At 36.7% G+C, this 24,175-nt stretch overlaps 1 protein-coding gene across 1 annotated transcript; it reads right to left on the bottom strand.

The window, feature by feature from the left end:
• Positions 1–1,977: 1,977 nt before the first annotated feature.
• On the bottom strand, positions 1,978–17,230 carry anxa5a (annexin A5a). Its single transcript, XM_017417429.3, has 13 exons — positions 16,982–17,230; positions 16,871–16,911; positions 14,692–14,776; positions 14,223–14,317; positions 13,140–13,253; positions 12,198–12,288; positions 10,921–11,000; positions 10,117–10,167; positions 7,923–8,016; positions 6,844–6,939; positions 6,585–6,643; positions 5,701–5,823; positions 1,978–2,975 (listed from the first exon to the last, which is right to left on the bottom strand). Exons 2-13 carry the CDS (start codon positions 16,871–16,873, stop codon positions 2,916–2,918), a joined length of 951 nt encoding a protein of 316 aa, XP_017272918.1. The 5' UTR covers positions 16,874–16,911; positions 16,982–17,230; the 3' UTR covers positions 1,978–2,915.
• Between the last annotated feature and the right edge of the window lie 6,945 nt (positions 17,231–24,175).

Genomic DNA, 24,175 nt, shown 5'->3' on the forward strand with positions numbered 1-24,175 from the left:
GTGAATTTAAAAACAAATTTATGGAGTTTTCCCTCAAGCAACGCTTTAAAAGACCAGCTGCTGGAAACAGAAGGCTGCAGGGCTGCTGGGAGGCTTTTAAAGGTGGTGCAACCATTCAGAGAGTTTATGAGCTCTGTAAAAACAGCTTCCTTAAACATATTCCTGGAAAATTTAATTCTTGATTCTAATTTGCAGTTATTGCAAATTGTTTTGATCAAAAGAGAAAATGAAGCATTTAAAGCTAAAGAAATAGTTCTCACACATAATTATTCTTGCAAACGCTGCCAAACCATGAATATTACGTAACTAAGACATGACATTATCTGCAGTTAAATTAAACAACTCTTCTTTTATATTCCAGCGTGCAATCATTCTCCTGAGCAACAATAAGCCTATTTTAGCAGAACACTGACAACATCCAGGAAAAACACAAAGGAGTTACGGTTCACAAGTTTCACTTAGTAAAAAATCATGGTTTAAGGGGTTAGGGCCTTTTGGCCCTCGGCTAGGGTTAGGGTCTCCTCAGGGTTTAAGGGGTTAGATCCTTTTGGCCCTGGGCAAGGGTTAGGTTCTCCTCAGGATTTAAGGGGTTAGGGCCTTTTGGCCCTGGGCTAGGGTTAGGGTTAGAGAATGGTTTATTTATGACTAGATTTTTTTTAAATAAATTTTAAAAACTAACTAAAAGTTTTAAATTTTGAGGTTTATTCTACATAAGGTTAATTAAAAATAAATAACTTATCAGTCAGAATATTTTGTCTGCAGCCACATGCTTAGCATCAACGTCAATAATTGTTTAAGGATATTTTTCTAAAACTTTAGGTTTGAAAAGATTATTTCAGTGTGGAACCAGGATGGTGCAGACTTATAGGTGGTCTGACTGCCTGCAGCTCCTGATTGGATCAGAGTTCTCAGTCGATCAAACACACTCCAGCACCAGTTACACTAAGGAGATTTGACCCGGGGTGTGTGTGTGTGTGTGTGTCAACGCAGCTTACATGCTCATATAAATGCCTTTGTATGTGAGTGAATAAGTATTTAGTTTCTAAGGAGCTTTAGACTCGGCAAAACCAAGATCACAAAAACTTAACTACTGAAACTCATTGTTAGGCTGAAATCAGGCTGATAAGTTGGTCTGCCTGCATGAAGCTCACACTAAATACACTAAAAGTACAAATAAATTAATCTGAATGATATAATAATGTATTTCTTTTACAATGAAGCTTCAGTAAAGAGTAAGAGTAAAATTGGACATAACCTTATTACTTTTCAACCTGAAAGTTGAGTTGATTCTGACCACACTGGAATTTGATGATATTCTTGTTTTTACTTTCATTTATTTTCTTTTTCAACTACTTTGGTTTTTATTTTCATTTTTTTTATAGTTTCTTTTATCGTGTTGGTTGGTTTATGAGTTCAGTCCTGGTTTTCTTTGGTTTAGTTTCAGCACCTTGTCGTCTCCTGCCACCGGAGTTGTCATCCTTGTTGTGATCGGCCAAGCCTTGTCATGGTCACTTTATGTTTTTTCGTTTTTACTGAACTCTCTGCACTGCAGCGTTTTGGTTCTTTCTTAAAATAAACTCCTCTTGCGGCCCATCTGCCTGCATCCTGCCTTGCTCCCTGTATTTGGGTCACCTTAACAGTGACACACAAAACCAGATTCACATTTACTTACAGTTCAAACCACACAGCCAGTAGTTGTGGTTCTGTACTAGTCTTTAATTTAAAAAAAGTGCAAATAAAAGAACTAATTCACTTCTAGTGGACCTGTTTTCTCTTGTTTTGTTGATTAAAATTCAACCACACTGTCTTATTAGCAGGGTCCAGTTGGTGTATTACTAACCTAATTTCTTCCTGCTAAAATTTATTTTTAAATATAAATCTAATTTCTGTTGACAAGAACACACATACACACACAAGAGCAAAAACATTATTGCCCACCTTCACCTTTTGGTAGTGGGTGAAAATGATGGGTTTGGGTTTTTTTTTCTCACACTATGAGCTTTATTTTATCATCACAAAAATTACAGGGTCCAACCAATAAACATGTTAATTACATGTGACAAAACAGCAGCAGGACAGAGGTTAGAACAGGCTACATTATACAATGAAAGATTAAGATGCTATCAAATTATTAAATATTATGTAATGAAGCATGAAATAAATTAAACCCAACTGCAGAATTGAGATTATAAATGTGTGAAACTTTATAATGTGCAGAGTGAAACAGTTTTTGGAATAGTTCAATATCACAGCTCCAAATCTCGAAAGGTTAAAACAACTAATTTATGATTACCTTTTTAACCTCGGTGTTGAAACTAAGTGATGATTTTAACCTTTGCTGCCACCCTGTGGTTCCCTTTCAGTAAATTGACGCCTCTCATTATCTGCTGACCTGCAGAGACTTCTTATTTAACGCCTTCACCCTCCAAGAACAGGACCTAATATTAGCCCGCCAGTGTATAATATTCTCCTATGACTTATTGATTACTGACACCAGCTTTGCAATTCTATTCTGGACCAGCGTCTCATTTGTAATTAATGAGAGCAGCAGCGTTGTTGACACGTAGACTTAATAATTAAACAGCCATATTGTGTTCTGTTGGCTGATTTAACACATACGAGGTAAACAGAGTTGCTTTATAAGAAGCAGTTCTTAATTCACAAATAACATTGTTCTCTATGCTCAAATCAGAACCAGCTTGTTAGCTAAAGCAGACAGTACTGTTTAATTTATTATTCAAGCTACAGATAGATTGTCATGAGTCAAAATGACATGCAGGTAGTTCACATTAATTCAATCGATAGTATGTTAAAGTCAGAAGAAGAAGGTTGGATCAATATTTCTCGTCTCTCTTGTATGGATTTGTCTCACAGCAGCTCATCAGTCAGTGCTGCTGAACACATCATAAACATGATTAATCTTTCCCTCCACAGAGGTACAGCAACGCCTTCTGGTAGTCTCCGGCTGTGTCCTCCTAAAAAACAAAAACAAACAAAAGACAAAAAAACAGAATGCTTAACCTTTCCAATCACTGCGCTCAAAGACATTTTAATTTTTGTATCAGAAATCCCAGTTCTTTTAAAGTAAAAAGTTAAAAGTACCACTGATTGTCACACACCGGAGTGTGTGAAATTTGTTCTCTGCATTTGACCCATCCCCTGAGGGAGCGGTGAGCAGCAGCGGTGCCGTGCTCGGGAATCATTTGGTGATCTAACCCCCCAATTCTAACCCTTAATGCTGAGTGTCAAGCAGGGTGGCAATGGGTCCCATTTTTACAGTCTTTGGTATGACCCGGCCAGGGATTGAACCCACAATCTCCCAGTTTCAGGGCAGACACTCTACCACTAGGCCACTTTTCCTCAGCTTGTTTTATTTCCTGCCCGTATAATGACACCTGAATGTCACAATGACACTTAATGAGACGTGTGGCTGCTTGGATATTCTGCTCCTCCTCTCCGCATGTTAATTCACCCTGCAGCAAAACGCAGAAGCTCAAACGGCTCATGTGTCCTTTTCTTGGCAAAGTGTTTTTGGAACAAATGTTTGACATCCTGGCCTCTCATCCAATCAGGCGTCCCCGGGGATTCAGCAAAAGCTTCTGACATTTAAACAGTCAGGAAACTGTGTTACACATTTCAACAGGATTCCTAAAGTACTATACAACCTGTTTGCCTTTAAACCCATTAATGCACAACAATGATTACGCTGAGAGCCGTGCAGAGAAACTTGAGGTTCACTAAAGCACACTTAGTCATGAAGAGGGGACACAACTGCAAACCCTGTAATTATTGAACAATCCACTTCAACACCTGAGTCTCTGAACAACTACAGCCAGCAAGCTTATGTTCACTGGAATTACTATAATCAGTCATTGCAACAACAATAGATTTTGTTATTTTTTTTTCTGCAATGCTCATAAATCCACAGCCATGCAGTGAAAAAACAAACCTGATCACAAAACAGAGTGTGTAAGTTCAGAGCAGAACGCCAGGTGTGGGAATTAAAAAAAAAGGAGTCTGGAAAATCTGCTTCCTCAGTTTAGCAAACTGTTCACACAGATTTGCACATTAGTGTTCAGCAGATGTTGTGTTAAAGTTGTGTTTTCAGGGTAAAGCTGGAGGCTGGGGATCTCAATGAACAATCAATCAACACAAAACAGGCGGAGAAACAAGAGTTTAGAGCTGCCTCCAAATGGTAACATCTGGCTAGTAAATTCAGCAACATCATCTCTCTTATATATATATATATATATATATATATATATATATATATAAGCAATTATCTCCAAACTCCACATAAACACAAATATTATTAAACTATATGACAGTATGATAAACTGTGTAAATGTTGGTTCAAATACTTCAAATTGCTACTTTTTGTTTTTAGCTTCTGCTTTGACACTTTTAGCCTTTAGCTGGCATGTTGCTACTTTCAGATTTGAGCTAGTGTTTTGTTACTTTTAGCTTTTTGACTCTTTTAGTTTCCAGCTACCTTTTAACTACTTTTAGTTTTTTAGCTAGCCTTTAGCTACATTAAGCATTTATGAGAATGTTTTGCTACTTTTGGCTTTTAAGTACAGGGTAAGACGTCACTTCATAATACAGACTGGTCCTCGTGGGTAACATGTACCTATTAAGTATCTGATACCCAGTAAGTACCAGGTTTTACCTGGCATGTACCTGGTGCCTACTGGGTATGTTACTGTACTTAGGGTATGTACATGATACCTACAGGGACTGGTTTGTATTATAAAATGACTTGTTACACTGTACTTACCTGCTAACTTTCTTGTACTTACCTAATAAAAACCTGGTATGTACCTGATATGTATTGGTTAAGCATCTGGTACTTACCTGACCAGGTAAAGGATATATACTGAGTTTTTTTATGCATTGCTACCCAATATTTAGAGACTGATCAGCTTCTCATATTAAAAATTCTGGTAAATCCTGAGTGGGATAAACATTTCATTCCACAGTAAAAACACAGGAGGAACTCATGATAAGCTGAACTTGGAAGGTGGAAGTGATTCGAGAGAGGACTGGGAACGTTCTGACAGAAAAATCAGCTATAATTAGGATTCTTAGTTAAATAAAAAATAGGGTTCTTTAAAAACCTGTGAGAACAATTTATTCTGGTAAAAAAAAAGAAAATGTCTTACCAAATGCTTATGAAGTCTACAATTATAAAATACAGATTCTAAAAAAGGGTAAAAATTTAAATGACAATCGAAACTAATTGTAGCTTAACAAAAAATAACAAAAAACCCCACACTTCTTTTATTCATTTATTCAAAGGTTATCTCTATAGTGTTCTATTTATCTATTCAGTTTTGGTGAATTCCACAAGAGGATGTCAATAATTCTTCTCTGTAGGAACATCTGGCCCTGCGAGAATAGATTAATTCACTTCGTGTGAGAAGCAGGAAAGCAGTCTCATCACACTGAACAAGACATTTAAAGTAAATTACCAATCCTCACTCCATCACTGCACTGACATTAGCAGCACTCCCACAGCACACACAGCCTGTGGTTCAGCATCACGCAGAGGGACGGATGAGTACATGTAACACAGCACCGGTGTGAAAAACTGAGAAGAATGACATCATTTCTTACCACAATCGTTTCCGAGAAATTAAACTATTTATAATGTTTAATAAAAACTAAAGATTCAGAAACACGAAGAAGCTTGATCGATACCTGGATGGTGGTATAAAGAGGTTGTCCATACATCTTCCTAAAGTTTGCTCTGATGTCCAACATGTCCACCTCACTCCTGGACACCATTATCCTCGTCAGGGTTTTGTCATCAGTTCCAGCTCGCTAAACAGAAACACATTTTATATGATATCCACGCAGTCAAAGACACGATGCTAACCAAAGTTCATCAGTACTCAGTCCAAAGTTTGTACCTAGTATTTACCAGGCAAATACTGGTAAGTACTGGTACATACCGGTTAAGTACCGGCTATGTACTTGGTTTATATCAGGTAAGTACCTATATTGTACCAAGTAAATAAAGTACATAGTAAGGACACAGTATGTACCTGGTAAGTACTGATAGATACCAGGTATGTGCAAGAAAGGTACCCTGTTTGAACCGGTTATGTATCCGGTATGTACCTGGTATTTACTGAGTACTCATTAAGTACATACCAGGTGTTATTTTGTATTGCTACCAAATTTATTTTGTTTTCAGATCAGTTTATTTGTACATCATCTTTCACATTAGATTTTTATATGATGAAAACCTTCTGTTCACAAACTATATGATAAGCGTTCTTATTAAATAACAAAACTAATGGTTTTAAGTCTCACTATGAGAAAGTTCTGCATATTTAAGAGTTTCTGTCAGTGAATAAACACTGAAATCAATCAAAACAGACTCTGCCTTCAAATGAATAATTACACATTTAGTAAAATATATTTAATTTCATTTCTTGCCATGAGTTAAATGAGAGGCAGGAATTGTCTACCAGTCTCTCTTTTGCTGTTCACTGCTGGCCATTTAATTTCTAGTTAATAACCATCAGATGACTGCAGTCCATTTATTTCCATTGAGTGGGTGGAACACTGATACCTACCCTCATGGATTTATAGAGGCTCTCGGCGAAAAAGGCCGGGACGTTCCTGACACATTTCACTGTGGAGAGAAGTGATGAGCAGGAGACTGAGCCTTTATGTTATCATGCTGAGGTTTGACATTGATTTAAAGTCTTTTCTCCCACTGAAATATATTCAAGCATGTATGACAGTAAAAAAGAAATCCAGAGGGAGACAGGTTTATTGTAACACCATGTGGTGGTAGATAGTAGTTTCACCTTTCCAAAGTGAGGGTCTTACCAACAGCTAGCAGCAAATTCTCCAAATTCCCAGTGGTCTCGCCTTTAATGCTGTCCTCTATATCAGAGCCAGAGAGCTTCTTGTAGGCATCAAATACTGCAGGAAATAAAAAACAGACATTTTGATGCTGTTGCATGAGTGGGAATTAGCCATTTCATAGTTAAAAAGTCAAGTTATTTTAAATCTAGTTACATCCTAGCTTCACATTTTCTTGATTAATTAAATCTATGCACAATTAGCTTGTGAACCATCAAGATATATTATAACTAGAGGCTGAAGGCTTTAAAGGGTGGTTGCAGTACAGTTTTAAGTCCTGCCTCTTTCATGTAAACAAATGGGACATTTTCTTAATTAAAATATATAAATAGTTCATGTATTTGCCTTTAGAGGTGTTGAGAATATTTTTTCTGGTAATATCTAAATCAGGGGTGTCCAATTCTGGTCCTCAGGGCCACCATCCTGCATGTTTTACTTCTTTCTCTGCTCCAACACACCTGATTTGAATCAATGGGTGATTAACAGGCTTCTGTAGAACATGAAGATGTGATTTAACCTCTGAATCAGGTGTGTTGGAGCAGAGAAACAAGGAAAATGTGCAGGATGGTGGCCCTCAAGGTCCAGGATTGGACACCCCGATCTAAATGAATCCACCATATTTGATCTTTAAATTCATAAGTGAAAGTGCATAAATGGTTCTAGGTTTTATCAGGATTTCTCTTTACTTTTATACATCATGTCAGGAGTTTTGCTGTTGGAACTCATGCATTTTAAAACTGCACAGCCTTGTGTATTCAGACTGACTTGATACTTGTCTAAACAAGTTCTGCCTCTGACCCATCTTTGCTGTGCACAGTTTGGGCCCAGAGGACAGCTGCTGAGCTTGTGGGTCTGGTGCATCTTATTAAACCCTCCATGCTTTTCCCCCGGTGTCTCTGTGTTCTCTGTCCTACTCTCTGTAGCTTAGACTTTTATTGATTTTTATTTATTTTTTGCTTTTTGTTTGGTTGTTTATTAAAAACAAACATAATCCATCCATGCATAGTTCCAACATTACCATGCACCGACTTGAAAAACTTCACCTTTTCTGAGATGCTCCACGCTCCTGTTGCCAAAAATTGTGATGAATTTTTCCTCATCGGTGCCAAACTTGCCCTCACCAGCGGCGTACAAGTCCTGTAAGAGCAGAGGCACACCTGTATTCACACATCCTCAGCCACCTGGCAGAGCAGACGTGACAGCGGTAATGAAGAGCTCTGAACGGGAGGGAAAACAACACCTCAGAAAACTGGGTTTTATTTTCTACCTCTTGCTTTTACAAAGAAATACTTGTGCCTCCCTACAGCCAAGTCTTGTCATATTTCTCTCAATTAACCTGCATTTTATCATGTGAAAAATGGCAAACAAAAGATAATCAAATAAAAAGTGTTTTGTTTATTTTTTAGATATGCATTATTATCAATAATGTTTTCCCCCGTGTCTGTGTTTGCTTGTCTGTCTGTTAGCAAAATATCTCACGAGCATGGTAGCAGTAGGAGGTCTTTCCTAACACATGCTCCAAGCATTATTTGTGCAACATCTTTACTTTTTTTACTAGTTTTGCCATCTTTGCCATCTTGAATTAAAGGTGATATGTGTTCTTTCAAGGATTACTCTGCCTTTACCTTTGTCAGTAATTCGGTTACTGACTGAGTGATTTAAAGATGAAGTAATGTTGTAAAGGAGAGCTAGCATCACGATCATGTGTTGTTCTGACAGATACATGCAGAATCACATAACGGTCGTCTGTGTTCGGTCCCAATTCACAGCTCAATATCATTAATGGGGAAAGACTGTCAAACACGACGTCCCACGACAGGAAGTTAATATCCTGTTAATACTACAGCGACTCCTGGGTCTTGGCTTGTAGTTGCACCTTTGGAGAACAAACTCAGGTGTTAAATTCACAACATGCTGGCATATGTAGATATTGATGTCCATTGAATTGTTGCTTAGGACATCATTCTGCCTTTCAACCTGCTTGTGTTGCTTTCTCGCAGAAGTAGAACTGAGAACAAAATTAAAATGTCTAATATTTCTTGAGAACCATTTATCGCCTTTCATGCCAGAGTTTTAGACAAATCTAATCTTATAGTGAGAAATGTACAGTAGATGTTGAAGTCAAACCTTGAAAATAATGTCATGCACGATCTTAGGTGGTATGCACGATTCCTGGTTAGCTTGCTGTGGCTGCCATCTTAAATTGTGTTGACTCCAAAGGTTAATCAGCTGTAGACGCACATTCAGTCATTATGAATGCAAGTTTCCTAAAAATTCATCCAGTGGTTTGTGATAAATTTTGCTAACAATGAGAAACACACAGACACAAGCAAAGTCATTGTGGTTCTCCTTCACCTTTCAGTGGCGGGTGATAATTAAGACGTTTATGTAGAGTGGAATAGGTACCAGTGTTTTCCATCACTTTAAACCCCCATGAGGAAGGGGAGCCTGTTCTTATAAATTAGATCATCACAGGACTTAATGGCTTCCTATTAGTAGTAAAGAAGAGTAACAACCCATCTAAATGAGATAATTATGCAGCTCACTATGTTTAAAGCCAAACTTCTGTATCTGTTTTTTTTTTTTTTTTTTGCTCTTTGGTGGAGAGTTTTCCTTTGGATGAAAACAAGAAATGGGGTCTGACGACTGATGACGAGATCTGTCCATCATTACAGCTCACTGATTTATTGATTTATTTTTCTGCATTGTGCACAGATTAAAGAGTCTGAGTGACAGTTTGTCATTTTCCCGATGAGCTTTTAGGAAGGAGCAGGAACTTCCTGTAATCTCCCAAGGAGAGCTAGAAATCATAATCTATAATTCAAGTTTTGTGACAATAAATGGTATTAACTTGTTTTTGTTTGTGAAGATAATACTAAAAAAGGCCTAGAAATCCTTGAAGAAAGGTGTATCGCCCACCACCTTTAACACCAGAACTTTATGATGAGAAAGGTTGAGTTGCAGAAACTCACACACAAACACAGAAAACATTATCGCTTTCTGTGGTGGGTGATAAATACAACTGGGCAATAAATGTTGCTTAAAAAAAATCTAAGATTTTGGATGGTGGAGCGGCTCAGACAACAGCATTTATTGTTAAAAATAATGTTTGAAAAACATTATTTGTATATAAATAAACAAAAATGAAGGAATTTCTCAATATAAAATGCTTTATGTGTTATTTGCAAAAAATATCTTGATCTCAAAAGGTTGATGAAAACTAAGTAGTTTTGTTACCTTAGCATCATTTTCAATGTTGTCCTGGTCTACTTCCTCCTCCCTGCTCCCCTTTACAAAAATAAACAAACAAATAAACAAATAAACTAGAGAAATAAGCATTTTCTTTGAATCACAGTGTGAATGTTGAATAACAGCTGAAGCTGAGTGAAAACTGAGTTATTAAAACTAAAAGAAGCAGAAAACAAGCTGAAAGCTAAAAGTACCAAAAGGTTAGCTATGATATCAAAAGGTTTGCTAAAGAATAAAAATGAGCAGAATACTACAAGCTACTATTAGCTAAAAGCTGCAGAACAGTAGCTGAAAACTAAAAGTAGTAGAATGGTAACTAAAAGCTAAAATTAGCAGAAATAGCAAAAAGCTAAATTGATTCATCCACTGAATAAACAAAATGTTTTGATATAAAACAAGCTAAGATAACACAAAGTATGCAGAAAAAAATGTAGGAAAAAAAACAAAACCCGGAAACAATAATGTGAATGTTGAATCAACATTTCCACAATAAAAAAAGGTAACGCAGCAGGCAGGTGTAAAAACAGAAAGACAAGATGAAAAACAGGTCAGGACAGATGAGCTCAGAGTACATTTCAACTCAGGTAACCTCTGAAGATTAAATGATCCTGAGTTCCAGTAATACCCAGACCTGGTATTAGTTTTCTGTCTGCAGAACACAAACACGGCGGTGTAAGGTCCAGTCTTCGTTCTCCCCCTCCCAAGTCCAGACTTAATCTTCTCATGACTTTTAATGACCTCACCAGAGGCTCTCATTAACACAAGTCCTTGCAGCAGCCCCCCCCTCTCTACCTGCAGCAGGATCACCAAAAGTTTCCTGTAGCTCCCTCCGGTGTCACCGCAGATATCCTTCTCCAGTTTGCCACCAAACTCTGGAGGGGAACAGAGAAAAGGGGCAGAGGTTTGCTCTCAGCAGTCACTAATGGACGTGATCGATAGCGGACTGTCCTTCATTTTGCAGGAGCAGCTGCAGCCGGAGTGATTTGATTAGTTGATTAGCGGCAGATCAGAGGGACACGGCTCTTTGCTTTTGGTCTTTTTTCTTTTATCGTTTATTCTGGTTTTATATTGTAAACACTGGAAGCTTTCCTTACACACTTTTATCATTTATAATAAGATCTTAAAAAACAGGCTTTTATCTGTTTTTGCAGATGTTAGAGAAAGCCACAAAAATCTGCATTTAGTGTGAAGCTGAGAGCTGACTGACTTTGCTGAAATGTGCTGAAGAAGTTGTTAAATTTAAGCTAGATTTACACAAGATAAAATCTGAAATTAGCAGAACAGTAGCAATAGGAAAAATGGTAGAACAGGTAAAATTAGTAAATGATAGCTAAATGCTACAACTAGCAAAACAGAAGCTAAAAGTTAAGCCAGCTAAACAGAGGCAATACTGTAGCTTAAAATAATAATACAGTAGCTAAAACATACAATTTGTAGAACGGTACCTAAAACATATCAAAACAGTAGGTAAAATAGAAATAGCAGAGCTAAAATTAGCACACTACAACAATAGCTAAAAGCTAAAGCAGGCAGAGGAGAGGCTAAAAGCTAAAACAACCGAAATTATAGCTAAAACCTTAAATCAGCACAATTATAGCTAAATGCTAAAAGGTAAATGGAGCTCAGGAAGATAAAAATAGAGCAAGTATGCTGAAGCAGATTTTTAAAAGAACAATGTTTTCAAAGAACTGAAGAGATGCCGATGTGTTTCTGTGCAAAATAATTTTTAAATAGAGTAAAGTATTTTGAAAAGTATAAAAGTTACAAATATAATCAGAGGGAAATAGTCTGAATGCTGACTCAGCATTCATACACTAACATGATGCAGCACAATGAAACCTGGTCTTTTACTAACAGGTTAGAGAAACACATGAAACAAGATTATTAACTGCCTTTAAGGTACAGATATTCAAAAGTAAAATAAAGAACATAAAAATAAGGACAATTAATAAAGTCTAAGTATTTTATGCAAACTCATCATTTTATGCTGAGCTCCATTCGAGTTCTTGCAGGCCAGCTTCAGCCTCAGTAATCATGTTTTTCTGTTCTGGTCTGTCTCATTACGTCACCTTTCTTGTAGACTTTGATGATTTCTTTAATCTCTTCGCTGGTCCTGGAAGCCAAGATCTCAGTCAGGACTTGATCATCGGTGCCAGCGCCCTGTGATCCAAACACAGCGTACGACTGAGTTCAGTTTGAAACAACAGAAACTGAGCGTCTTATAAAAAACAACTCGGGTAAAATGGCTTCAAGGTACAAAGCTTTACACACATTTTAATATGGAGTATTTTCATTTAATGTAAAACTAAATTATATATGAATTTATTTATATAAATGTATTCATATACGTCTTTTTTTGCAGGAAAAATGATGTAAAATCTAACCAGGATATGCAGTTTGGAGAATTGTTATGTGTGAATTCTGTCTCGTTGTGAAGACTGAACTTCACATCTCCAGTCTGGTCAGCATGTTTCTTTTGTTTCAGGCTGCAGAACACGTTTCCTGTATGAAGCCGATACTAATTTGGGTACTACCAGCTTTGCAAATATTATATTTTATATCATCACTGCATTCTGAACAGTGCAGGGGCATCAAATACAGCACCATTCTGACACGTCAACCTTTAGGCAATCCAGCACTTCCTGTTTTCCCCTCAGGCTTGGTCTCTGTTTCAAACATTTATGACTGAATTACTCCAACAGGTATTTCTAGTCTGAGCAGAGCTGTAGGAGAGCAGCGGCAGCTGTGCAGCCAGTGGAGATGAAATTTTAAACCAATTTTTGCGACTCATAAGTCTGTGTGTACTAAATGAGAAAAACTGCATCTACTAATCAATTTTAAGATAGAAAGAGATTATTTTAATGAGAAAAAAAACTTCCCTTTAATGTTATTTCAATTAGCAGAGATGACTCCTTGGAGATTCGATCTATTCCAAGAAATGAATTTTAAATTTGTGTGTGTGTATCTGCTCATATGAGACGTGCAACATGAGGAAAAGTATCATTAGTTACCTTCAGGGCCTTGTGCAGCTCAGAAGCATCGTATAGAACCGGTGGCGTCATCAGAGCCACAATCAGATCCTCGAACAGCCCTCCGAGCTCAGATTTCAGGGCACTGACTAAGTCCTGCAGTCAGATAATGATCAATAATGAAAGCAGAAAAATTATTAATAACTGCGTTTGTAGAGGAAACAGCTTCTATTTAAAGGTAAAAATCATAATAGTGACTGACAAAGTATCATAAAGGCAGAATATTTCATACAGTCAAAGAGCTTTTCTGGTTTTAGGTTTGACCAGTTTAAAATAATCATGAAATTCATAAAATGTAATGAAGGTTCACTGAAAGAAAAGTCAACAGAATTTTTCAGGGGCGCATCTTGATAAAACGCTGTAATATTCAGGGATATTCCAGAGGGTACTCAACCTGCTTCATCTGTTTATACTTCAGGCAGTCATTATTTTTGCCAGAACACCTCACAGAAACCTCCACGCACGTGCTCATAAAACATCTTGACAGTGTGAAGGATCGGTAAGAACATCAAAGCAGAAAAGGTTCATGTCTTTATAACTAACTGCGGAAAATTAGACTTCCTGTTCTGTCGCTTCTGGGGTGAATTTTTCCCCAAACGATTTTTGAATCTTAGCACAAAAAGTTTTGCTGAAGAAGTATTGAAGACACAGCTGGAAAGATATCTGTAGTTTTATTAAATATAAAGTTAAGGGATTTTTTTTTCTTCTAATTTATTATATTTTTACAATCAACAAATAAAGTGACATGTACTGTATTATAATAGTGAAATTCATATGCTGTGGTTTTCTTCTGGTTTATTCCTTCTTTATTCATATTGTTTTATATTTTAAATTCTTACTGTTTGACTAAAATGCAAAACACTTTAGTCAGCTTTACTAGTTTTTAAATGGGTTACATGAAAAAAACTATGATGTTCATGATGAATGAGGAGGACTTTAAATCAAACATCATCTTTAAAGTCTTCTTTCTTGCGTTACAAGAAAGAATACAGCTAATTTGTGATTATTTATCTATTAGTGACAGCCGGTCGTCTGTAGGTCTTCATCTTATTCTCCTTGGCTCACCTTTCCGTAGGTTTTTTTGTACACTGCCTTAATCTGCTGACGTTGATCATTGCAGCGAGCCGTCAGAAGCATGAGGATGGTGTCTTCATTTGTACCTGTATCAAAGATTTTTAATATATTAACATAAAACCTGGAACGTACGAAAAAAGGGGATTCTCAGTGAACGCCTGGGCACAAAATTTCACTTTTTTGTCAAAACAGAACAATTTATTTTCTTTAAAATTTGCCCTAAAGGCATAAAACTGTGTTTATACTGCAGCAACCTGTCTTAACGGTTTTAAAAAAAGGAGTAATTACAGAATTAAGTTGCTAATTTTGCACGTTTGTGCTCCATTTTAGGTGTCTGAAGGTCTGGATAATGACATCCTCAATGTTTAGGTGCAGCTGATATGACCAGAGAGATGAAAACATTTCACCTTAAATGAGTTTAATAGCTTTGGACTTTTAATTACAAGCCAAACAGACTTACCGATTCCTTTCATGGCTTTATGAAGAATGTCAGCATCAGACTTGGCGTTGAAGTGGACAAAAGGTTTAACGCTGCCTCTGTGCTCCTGTAGGAAGAGAGCAACACAGGAAAAATAAATAAACTTTATTTAAAAAACTGATATGTTCTATTTGATAAAACTTAAAGATCTGGATGAGTTCATGTCTGTCCAAGTTTTCACAACCACTAACAGTTAAAAAATATCAGTTATGAATGACTTAACAACTGGACACCAATATCAAACAATCATATATTTACCTTTTTGCTTCTTTATTGTTTTATTATTTCTGAATTCTCAGCATTGAAACAGAAAATCTGCAGCAAGACTCACTTATGTTTTTCATGCTCTGGACCTGTAAAGTACTTTAAACCATTTGTTTTTCTGCTAGTAATAAAACTCCTACAAAAATGTTTTATTCAGAAGGTCATAAAATTTTAATTACAGTGAAACTTGCAGCAAAAATCTCTTTGCAGCCAGACTATTAGATTTTGTCAGTGACCAACAAATGTTCAGATACATTTAAACCCTTTTGACCCAAACTTTGAGAATGTAAACCAACTTTCAACATTGCATTTAGGGGTTTCAAAGACAAGCTTTGTCATTTAAATATTTTTTTTCCAGAGTAAATACTCTTTAAAAGAAAAAACATTTGCTGCAGGAGACTATTTGCAGGTGGAAATCAGTGGAAAATATCATCTCTTGTCCACCTCAGTTAGGATTTTATTTCTTTTTTATCCTGATAGTATTTTGCTTCACAGTCTGCATCACTGTTCTGTTAATTCTTCCAATTAAAGCCGTTTCTAAATTAACTTTAATCAACAACAAAATGTTGAAAAATCACGTTGAAACAATGAATCAAAAAGTCAAAATCATAGTAAAAAAAACTGTTTTATTATCATCGCTACTTGAGAAGGAAAGTGTTTTCTTTTTAACCAAAGTGCAGGAAAAAAATGTAATCCAGTGAGAAAACAACTGAAACAAAGAGGCTTGCTCATAGTTTCCAGGGACATGTAATATAATCTGGAACAAATTAGAGCTTTGCCATCAGCTGACACTGAATTCTTGTCACTTATCCTCATCAGACAGTCTGAAGTCTCTGAACAAGCAGAGGGAAAACACCAAACTAAGAATATCAAATGAAGCTCAATGTCTTTTCTGCTAATGTGAGTTTACTGTATGAGAAATGGTGATGTTTTACTAATGAGTACATCTCTGTAAAGTCCTCACAGTGAAATGAAGACAATCACCTTATAGTAATTTAAAAAAAAAAACTAAAAAAGCTGAGGATGTTTTTTTTATTTATTTATTATGAATGCAAAGCAAAAAAATTACATTTTTTTGTGAAAATACAGTGTGACTGCGCTGAAATTTACAGAAGAAGCTGAAACTTGTTGTTAAAGTTAAAAGAAGCAGAACAATAAAACCCTTAAAGAAGCTAAATGCTCGCACAAAAGGCTAAAATACCAGTAAAATCCTAGCTAAAAGCAAAAAGTAGGAAAATGGAAGCTTAAATTAGAATAAAACAAGCTAAAACCTAAAAAAAAAAAATCAAAAAGTTAGCTAAGAACAAACAAAATGCTAAAGGTAGCAAAATAGTAGCTAAATGTTTAAAGTAGCATAAGAAGAATTGAATAGCCTATGCTAAAGCAGATTTAAAAAAAAAAAAAACATGTTTTTGAGGGAACTGAATAGCTCTCTATGGATTTCTAGGGGTTAAATATTTTGTATCAATGGTCTAAAAACTTAAAGTCATGGTGTCTCCTGAATGAGCTGAACATTTTGATATATGAGCTGCTAAAATAGCACAGTCTGCAGAGGTAGTTAGACTGAAAACTGGAAACCAATGATGGGATGCTCAATCAGCATTCATACAATAATAGTTTATGGATGCATGCAAACAGGATGTTGATGCTGTTTGCAAAGAGTAATGAGTGCGACCCTGCAGAGCGAGTCCCACAACGTCCTGAAAAGGCGTTGACCTTTCAAGAGTCAAGATCCATTTCATTACTCAAACACAAAGGTTAGTCTGGGTGTGTGACGAAAACACACTGCTCCTAATTTCTGCGGTGTGAAAAACAAATAATTCCCTGGCACTTCATGACATTTATCATCTACTGGAACAGTCCATCATTTAAAAAATCAGCTAAAGGAAACACTTACCATTGCTTTTGATGATGAAACGATGGAATAAATTTTCCAGGCTGCAAGAAAATTAAACAGTTAAAAAAAAATGTCAGGATGAAGGATCACCAAACTTGTTGCTGTTCTTACCAACAGGTGGATGTCTTCCTGTCCTTACAGGTGAGCTTTTTAAATTTCTGTTTGTTACAGCTCCTCCTCAAAAGGGAAAGCTGACAAACTGCGCTCACCTCCTCCACAGGCAGCGTTTCTATTCACTCCATGAAACCTGAGAGCGTCACGACCACATCCATTCAGCTGTCCTTCTATCAGACACGGGAAATAATACAGGCTTATTAAGGGCCCAGCTGGGCTGATTTTAATGAGTTTTATTAAACTTTTAGAAAATAATCATTGGATGTGCATCTACAACTGTTTAACTTTTGGAATCAGTCCAATTCAAGATGGCCACCATAGCTAATCAACCTTAGCCAACACAAAAGTGGTCATAAGTCAGTCAGTTTCACAGTAATTGAGCTATAATTTGGTGTGGCAGCAGCTGAGAGTCATTAACAGCACATTCTCTGGGTGTGAAATCCAGCATAAAATTACACTTAATGTTATTTTCAAGGCTTGATCAAAACGATCTCTGTTTAAAACTCTGACATGAAAGGTGATGGATGATTTGGATTCCTTTAAGGAACGCATTTAATCATCAATGTTTTTATTTCAAAGCCTAATATTTGTACCATATACTTCCTGATTTAAAGTACCACCTGTGAGTTACTTCTTAGAATCAAATGTTCTGAGGTGATCAATATCAGGCGCTGTAATGACTTCAGTTTGATAGATGAAAGCCTGCAAGAGTTTGCTGTTTTTCCTGAATAATAAATCATAAACATGTCATTTTGCTTTGGTGCCGTTTCCTGTTTTCCCGCCATATAATTATTTTTATCGACATGTTTTGAAGCAAATTAATTCCAGGTGTGTAAAAAAGCAAACAGGACACAAGCAGCAAGATCCTCGGAGCAGCTCACATATCTTTATTGCCGTCTCCCTCCCTGCAAACCTTAATTAAAGTGAGCACTTGTGAGACGATGAGAGTGTGAAAACCATCTGGGAGATGAGCCGGTAACAGAAGCTCATTGTTTCATTTCACAGACTCCCAGACTGACACGGAGCCAATTTCCTTTATTCGCAATAAACAAGCGTACAGCAGCTAATAACAAACATATCAGATTATATTGAGGGTTTTTGTGTAATTCAGAAGCTTCTAGTCTCCAGAGTCAAAACTGTGCAAGATGATCAGATAAGGAACTGCACTCTGGGTAAATCATAAACTGATTTTGTGTGAGATTAGGATTTTAATTAAGCTTTATTTGAAGTACAGGAATAATATGTGTAATTTCTTCCCAAAATGTCTTTCCTTTATTGCAAACAGAAACAAAGTCATGCTTTAAATATTTGTGTACTTTCCTGTATTTAAACACCGAGATAATCTAACTGAACAAGAATTAACCTCTCTTTAGATTACAGTTTATTTTATTTGTTTTTCGTAATAGAAAAACAAAATGCAGACAGTATTTAGCTACGAACTTTCCTGTTCATAATGTCTTGTACTGTTTTTGCAATCAATCAACTTCCTCATACTTTGTGACATTTTAACGACTCAGAAACCAAAACATTGTAACTTTTATACATTTTTTAAAATGTTTAACTTCATTTACAAATATTCTCTCCATGGAAATACATTTACATCTTTTCAATTACTTCAAAAAAGTTTACTTCAGGCTCTGTGTTTTCCTTCTTATGATTCTTTGAGCTTTAGCTAATATTTGACTAATTTTAGTTTTTATCCACTGATTTGCTTATTGTAGCTTTAAGTTATGGTTTTGCTGAATTAAGCTTTTAACTACTGTTTTGCATCTTTTAGCTACAGCTTTACTAAATTTAGTTTTGATAAATTTAGCTTTCAGCCAAAGTTTTGCTAATGTTAGCTTTTAGCTACTGTTTTGCTTATTTTAGTTTTTTTTTTTTTTTTGCAGGGGTTTTGAGAGTTTTACCTTTTTTTCAGCAAAGGTTTTGTTCATTTTAGAGCAACCTTCAACACTCTGCAGATATGATAAGACTTCCTGTTGTGGAGGAGAAGCTTTACAGTAAATTACTGATGAAGCAGCAGCTCATCTGGAGGTGATGAGCTAAAATGAAATGAGCTAAAAGAGCTCATATCTGTGCACAGCCTAAAGCTAACCATTGTAGATTTACTTCCTCATTCCTTGAATGGATTTTTCTTTTTTTTTTTTTACAGCTGAGAGTATTTATTCACAGCAGGGTGTTAAAGATTGTTGTGTTGTTGTTTAGACTAAAACCTGTCTCCATGGCAACGCCTCTAACTCAGTAATTCAGTACATTTGTCTGAGTAAAAGTACAAATAAAGAGCTCTGCTGTTTAACCTGAGTGTCCTGTGTTACATGTACATGTATAGTTACAGTAGAAATGACAAATAAATATAATATTTTAGTTATAAAATACATGGAAAATAATTGTGACATGATAGTAAAATGATAACTTCTAGCAAATGTAAAGTTGTGGGCTTTTTGTTATTTATTTCTTAAAAACCAGCACTGCCAAGACAGCCTGTTACTGACAAACAATGAGTAAAGAGTTTTTCTAACAGAGCAAATTATATAAAAATTAAAAAGAGCAGAGTAATTTTCATGTTTTTGCTCAGGCATCTTTATGCAATGGACAGTATTGTCTTAACAACGTTAAGTGTTAAATTTCTGATAACATTTTAGATTATTTTTGGTTTATGAGTAAAATATTCAAATTTGAATTATAAATTATGATCAGACTGATTGTCATGTAATAAAAATAGCTGACAGAATAAGAAACAGCACAAGGCAAATGTTTGGAATTCATCTTGTGAAAAAAAAGAAGCTTCTTCCAAAATCTGAAATTAATTTTTCAATCTCATCTTAAATGAGACAGAAACAGCTTCTTGGTTCTGACTAATCCAAGCATGAGGCGTTGAGAACTTCTGACTGCTGGTTCCAGTATCCGAACAGAATCAATGAGCGTTTTGACGAGCCCGGCGCCGTTGGACAGCTGGGTGTCAGAGCTGGGCGCAGACAGCTCCATTTGTCCGGCGCTGACTGACAGACAATAAGTTCTGTCATCTATCAAAAGGGCTCCCCAGCTGCCACTCCTTGCCTCTGTTTGCCATCTTCTCTGCGCCGAGGCCGAGCTCCATTTCAGCAAATATTACCTGCTCCAGTCCTAATGGATAAATGTCCCCGGCTCGAGTGCGAAGGATGATAAAAAAAATCCCTTTTGTCTGTTTGCTGCTTTGAGCTGTAGCATCAAACAAACACATTAAGGAGAAGTCAGTCCTCTGACTTTTCTCTAAAATATTCTTAATGTGTTGTTGAAAAGAGGCTGACGGCGTTCTTAATTAAAAACATTTAATTGCTGTAAGCAGTAAGAGCCAACAGGGGATTAGAATAATTAGCTGAAAAACAAGAGACAAATGTAAGCCCAATTTGTCCAAACTTTATTAAAAATGTTGTCCTTTTTGCCCCAGTGTGGAGGGATTGTTTATGTTGTGCTAAGTTAATAATTTACTGAATTCTAATTTATTTAGCCTCTGATTTCATTTATTCAACCCCAAATCTTTAGTTTTTTATACAAGTCTGATGTGGCACTTGTTCAGTGAGAGTGCTTGATCTTTAAGAAGAGTTTAACTCAAGTTAAATTAATCTGGGATGTAAACACCTCGATAATCAGCTCAACCAGGGAAGCCTTCAGAAAGTTTTTAAGGAGATGGGTCCACTAATAATGGATAATCTTAGGAGTTTTATAGGAGAATTATAGGAGTTTTATAATTCTGTTGTTGCATATAGGCTATTTGAAAAAAACTGAAATATGGGAGCTAATAATCTCCTTCTGATATAAACCTTAATTTTTTCAGTTAATATTACGGACAAAAGCACAGCCACTACTCGACCCACCAAAGCTTTTTTCTTTTCTTTTAAGTTCATATTCATAAATTAAAGGGATGTCCTCTGCTTGCTGCTTTGAACGCCAAAGTTTTAAACAAAGATTTTGGTTTATCTGCTATAACTCAAAGTATACGATGTGAGCGACTCTCAGCTACTGCCACACCAAATCTGAGGTCAATATCTGTAAAATTGAAGGAGTAATAGCAATTTTGGTGTATTTTTTTAAGGTCGGTTGGCTGTGGTGGCTATGTTGAATTTGTTTGACTCTAAAGGTGAATCAGTTTTAAATGTTTGTGTTCAAATCTGAGTTTCTAGTGTTAATTTAAAGCTACTGCCATTTGTTAGGCTGATTAACCATCTGGATCTAAACGTCCCACAGGAGTTTTATCTCCAATATCCTCCAACACCTTCAGAGGTTTCTCATTTCTGACCTTAAGACTTGCAGCTCAGCTCACAGAGACCTCATACCGTCAGAGAGCGAGTTTCTGTGGAAGGAAACAGGCTGAAGACATGCAGGCGGGGGACTCGTACATCTTTAATCTGCAGGTCTGCTGAAGGGAGGAAGATAAGCAGACGGTTGTTATTTTGGAAATAACCTGAAAATAAACCTGTTGAAGAAAAATTCCTCTGAGTCTCTAGTGTGAAAATAGCTGAGATGAAGTGTTCCCAGACAAGACGATTAAAAATCCTTGAGAGGAAAATGTTTACAGGAATTGTCGAATGTTTAGGGAAATATTATTTTTGCCTTCATACCAAGAAGAGAAAATTGCTTCACCTGTCTCGTCTGCCTATGTGAGCTAGATTATTTGTTGCAACTTTAACAGACATTTCCTGTTTTTGTTTCAGACATTATTTCAGAATAACACAGTCGTCAATCTTTGAGCAGAACGATTAGTTAAAAACTGATTTCATTAGTCTTAATAAGTTAAAGGTTCCCTTAGCAATGGCCGCCAATTTACACATGCATTGTTTACATACAGAAACAGCCAAAGTGACTGAAAATATGTCAACAATGATGATGTCCATAGAGGAGCCATTTGGGATGGCAAAGTCACACAATTTTGATGTATTGGTGCATATTTACCCAGACAAAAGCGCTTTGTTTACATTGACTGCATACCTGCATTTCAGAATTGCATATCAATATACATATACTATTTTGCAGTGAGTAACTTTAATCTAAACATGTTAGTATTTGAGAAACGTTACCAATGCTGAGACATTAATGAACCACAATTCTTGTGTAAAAAAATGTTCTGTTAGGAAATAAATTGTCAGAAGATTTATACTTTCCCTCGGGGTTCGCAGTTCTTCCTAAAACTAATGACAGAAATAACATTAGGAGCTAAATTTCCTGAGCCACTCTGAAGTAGATGTTTTCAGTCGCCCCACCTGTGTGCAGTTCTGCAGCCATGTATCCTACAGACAAAGATTAAACAGCATTAAATTGATGTTGATATTAAATGTTTCCCATAAGGGGCCCATTTACTCCGTCTTCTGACATGAATGTAGGAATTGAGAAAGCTAGTGACAGCTCCTTTTATTTATTTCATTGGCAGATATCCTCCTGGCATTTCACCAATAAGATGAGAGGAGTGCAAATTGCCCTCCTGAATACATCACTTTAATCACCATGAATCAGGATGCAGATTTAATCCCAGTCTGTGCTTTTACTCGGCAATTTAAGATGTTTTGAACTTTGCACGGTAAATTCACTTGAGATGAAAAGAAATAGCTGTTGCACAAGGTTAACTGTATTTTTTAATTACTTTAAAGCACATGGATATTACTTTCCGTTTCCGAATATGCTTTAGAAAACACACGGGCTGCTAAAGACAAAGAAAGGTTCTTATAAACAAGAACATTTTTATTGTTCTGTGAAGCATTTGAGACCAGTTTCCAAAACAATTATGCAAAGGCACCTTCCAGCACTCCAAAAGTCCCAGTCCTGGTCGCATTTTGGCCGATTTGTCCTCTTTTCACAACACACGCTGCAACCTCTGGTCAGAGCAAGGCTGCCTGAAAGAGCGAGCAGGTTGCAGCATTGTTTTCCCCACCGAGTTCCTCAGCTGTTTAAAAAGCATCCAGAGAAGCAGCATCATGAGCAGCATGAGCCCAAAGAGCATCCCCACGTACAAGCTCAGGTTCCAACCCCAGCCCAGAGCCAGGGGCAGCGAGGTGGATGCCACCAGAAATTTTTTGGGAGCAGGCATTTGTTTCAGGCAGACGACCTGCCTTTTCCACCTCCAAAAACTGCTCTTTGGCCACACTTTGATCTCCTCAGGTTTTGTTCCTGTAGTGATGGAGCCATGATTCAGAGTATCCAGCTGGTTTGGCCATGTTGAAGGAAATCCATTGTTTAATCCCAGTTAGTCACAAAGAGTGTACCCTCAGTGAAGCAAACCTGTTGAGGATGTGCGCGCAGCAGCTGAACGGTCCATTCTTGCGAGATAAAAATCCTCTCTGCAGCTGGGCTCCGCTTCCCCTCCATCAGACGGCTCGCATAAAGCCAGCCTCCCCATTTATCATGAGGGGAGAGAGTGAGGTGCTGTCGACACCATTGGCTGCCCTCAGCTTACTTTCAGAGAAAAAAAAAGTCACTGATGAAGGAAAAAAAAAAAAAAAAAAGCCTAATCATGTTCCCCTTTTGTAGGCTTTGCTGTATAGGCCATTTAAACTGCCACAGGCGAAGAGTTAAAACCTAATGTGAAATTTTGTGCTTCTATTAAAATGTTAAAAACCCCATTGGTTTTATAGACTAGAGTTTCCTACAAAAACTGAGGTGTCTGCTGATAAAGTCAAAGCATTTTCATTCATGGATGCATAATTATCCATCGTTTTAACATCTTTGTAGAAAAACTGATAAGGTATTTTACATTAATTAATTTTGACACCTTTCTTAAATAGAAAGCTAAAAATCTGGAGGTTCTGTTTACCAGCCAACATCTGAAACAGTCTCAAGACAAACACGTGTCCTCTGCTGCCCCCATGAGTTCACCGTGGTGATAAAGATGCAGAAATTGAGTTTTTAAACTTTTAAAAGTCATTTTATTTACAAGTGCCATATTTTACAAAGCAGAAGATGCCCAATAGAAGCCGTCGTGTTCCAAGGCTTCGGTGTAATGAGACAGGATGACACAAACATGCTTCGATTAGCATTCCATGGCTGCCGTAGCCTCAGATCGTGGTACAATCACAGGTCTTAGAGTTTGATGCTGTGGATCAAAGCAGCATTTCCAGAGTGGTGTAAGACCTCTGCATCTCATCTGATTAAAAGTTAAATCTATGAAAACTGCTTGATTAGCCATCAACTTGTCTGGCACAAACACTGGGATTTAGGATTTAC

The sequence above is a fragment of the Kryptolebias marmoratus genome, linkage group LG9 (genome assembly GCF_001649575.2).
Source record: "Kryptolebias marmoratus isolate JLee-2015 linkage group LG9, ASM164957v2, whole genome shotgun sequence".
NCBI classification, from domain to species: domain Eukaryota; kingdom Metazoa; phylum Chordata; class Actinopteri; order Cyprinodontiformes; family Rivulidae; genus Kryptolebias; species Kryptolebias marmoratus.

Bases quoted from the DNA above. Each gene is read 5' to 3' on its own strand.
- anxa5a (XM_017417429.3), bottom strand. The intron at 11,001-12,197 runs GTGACGTAATGA...GTTCCCCTCCAG, and splicing joins CATCAAAGTCTACAAGAAAG to AGTTTGGTGGCAAACTGGAG. The intron at 10,168-10,920 runs GTAGAGAGGGGG...ATTTTTGTAAAG, and splicing joins TTTTGGTGATCCTGCTGCAG to GGGAGCAGGGAGGAGGAAGT.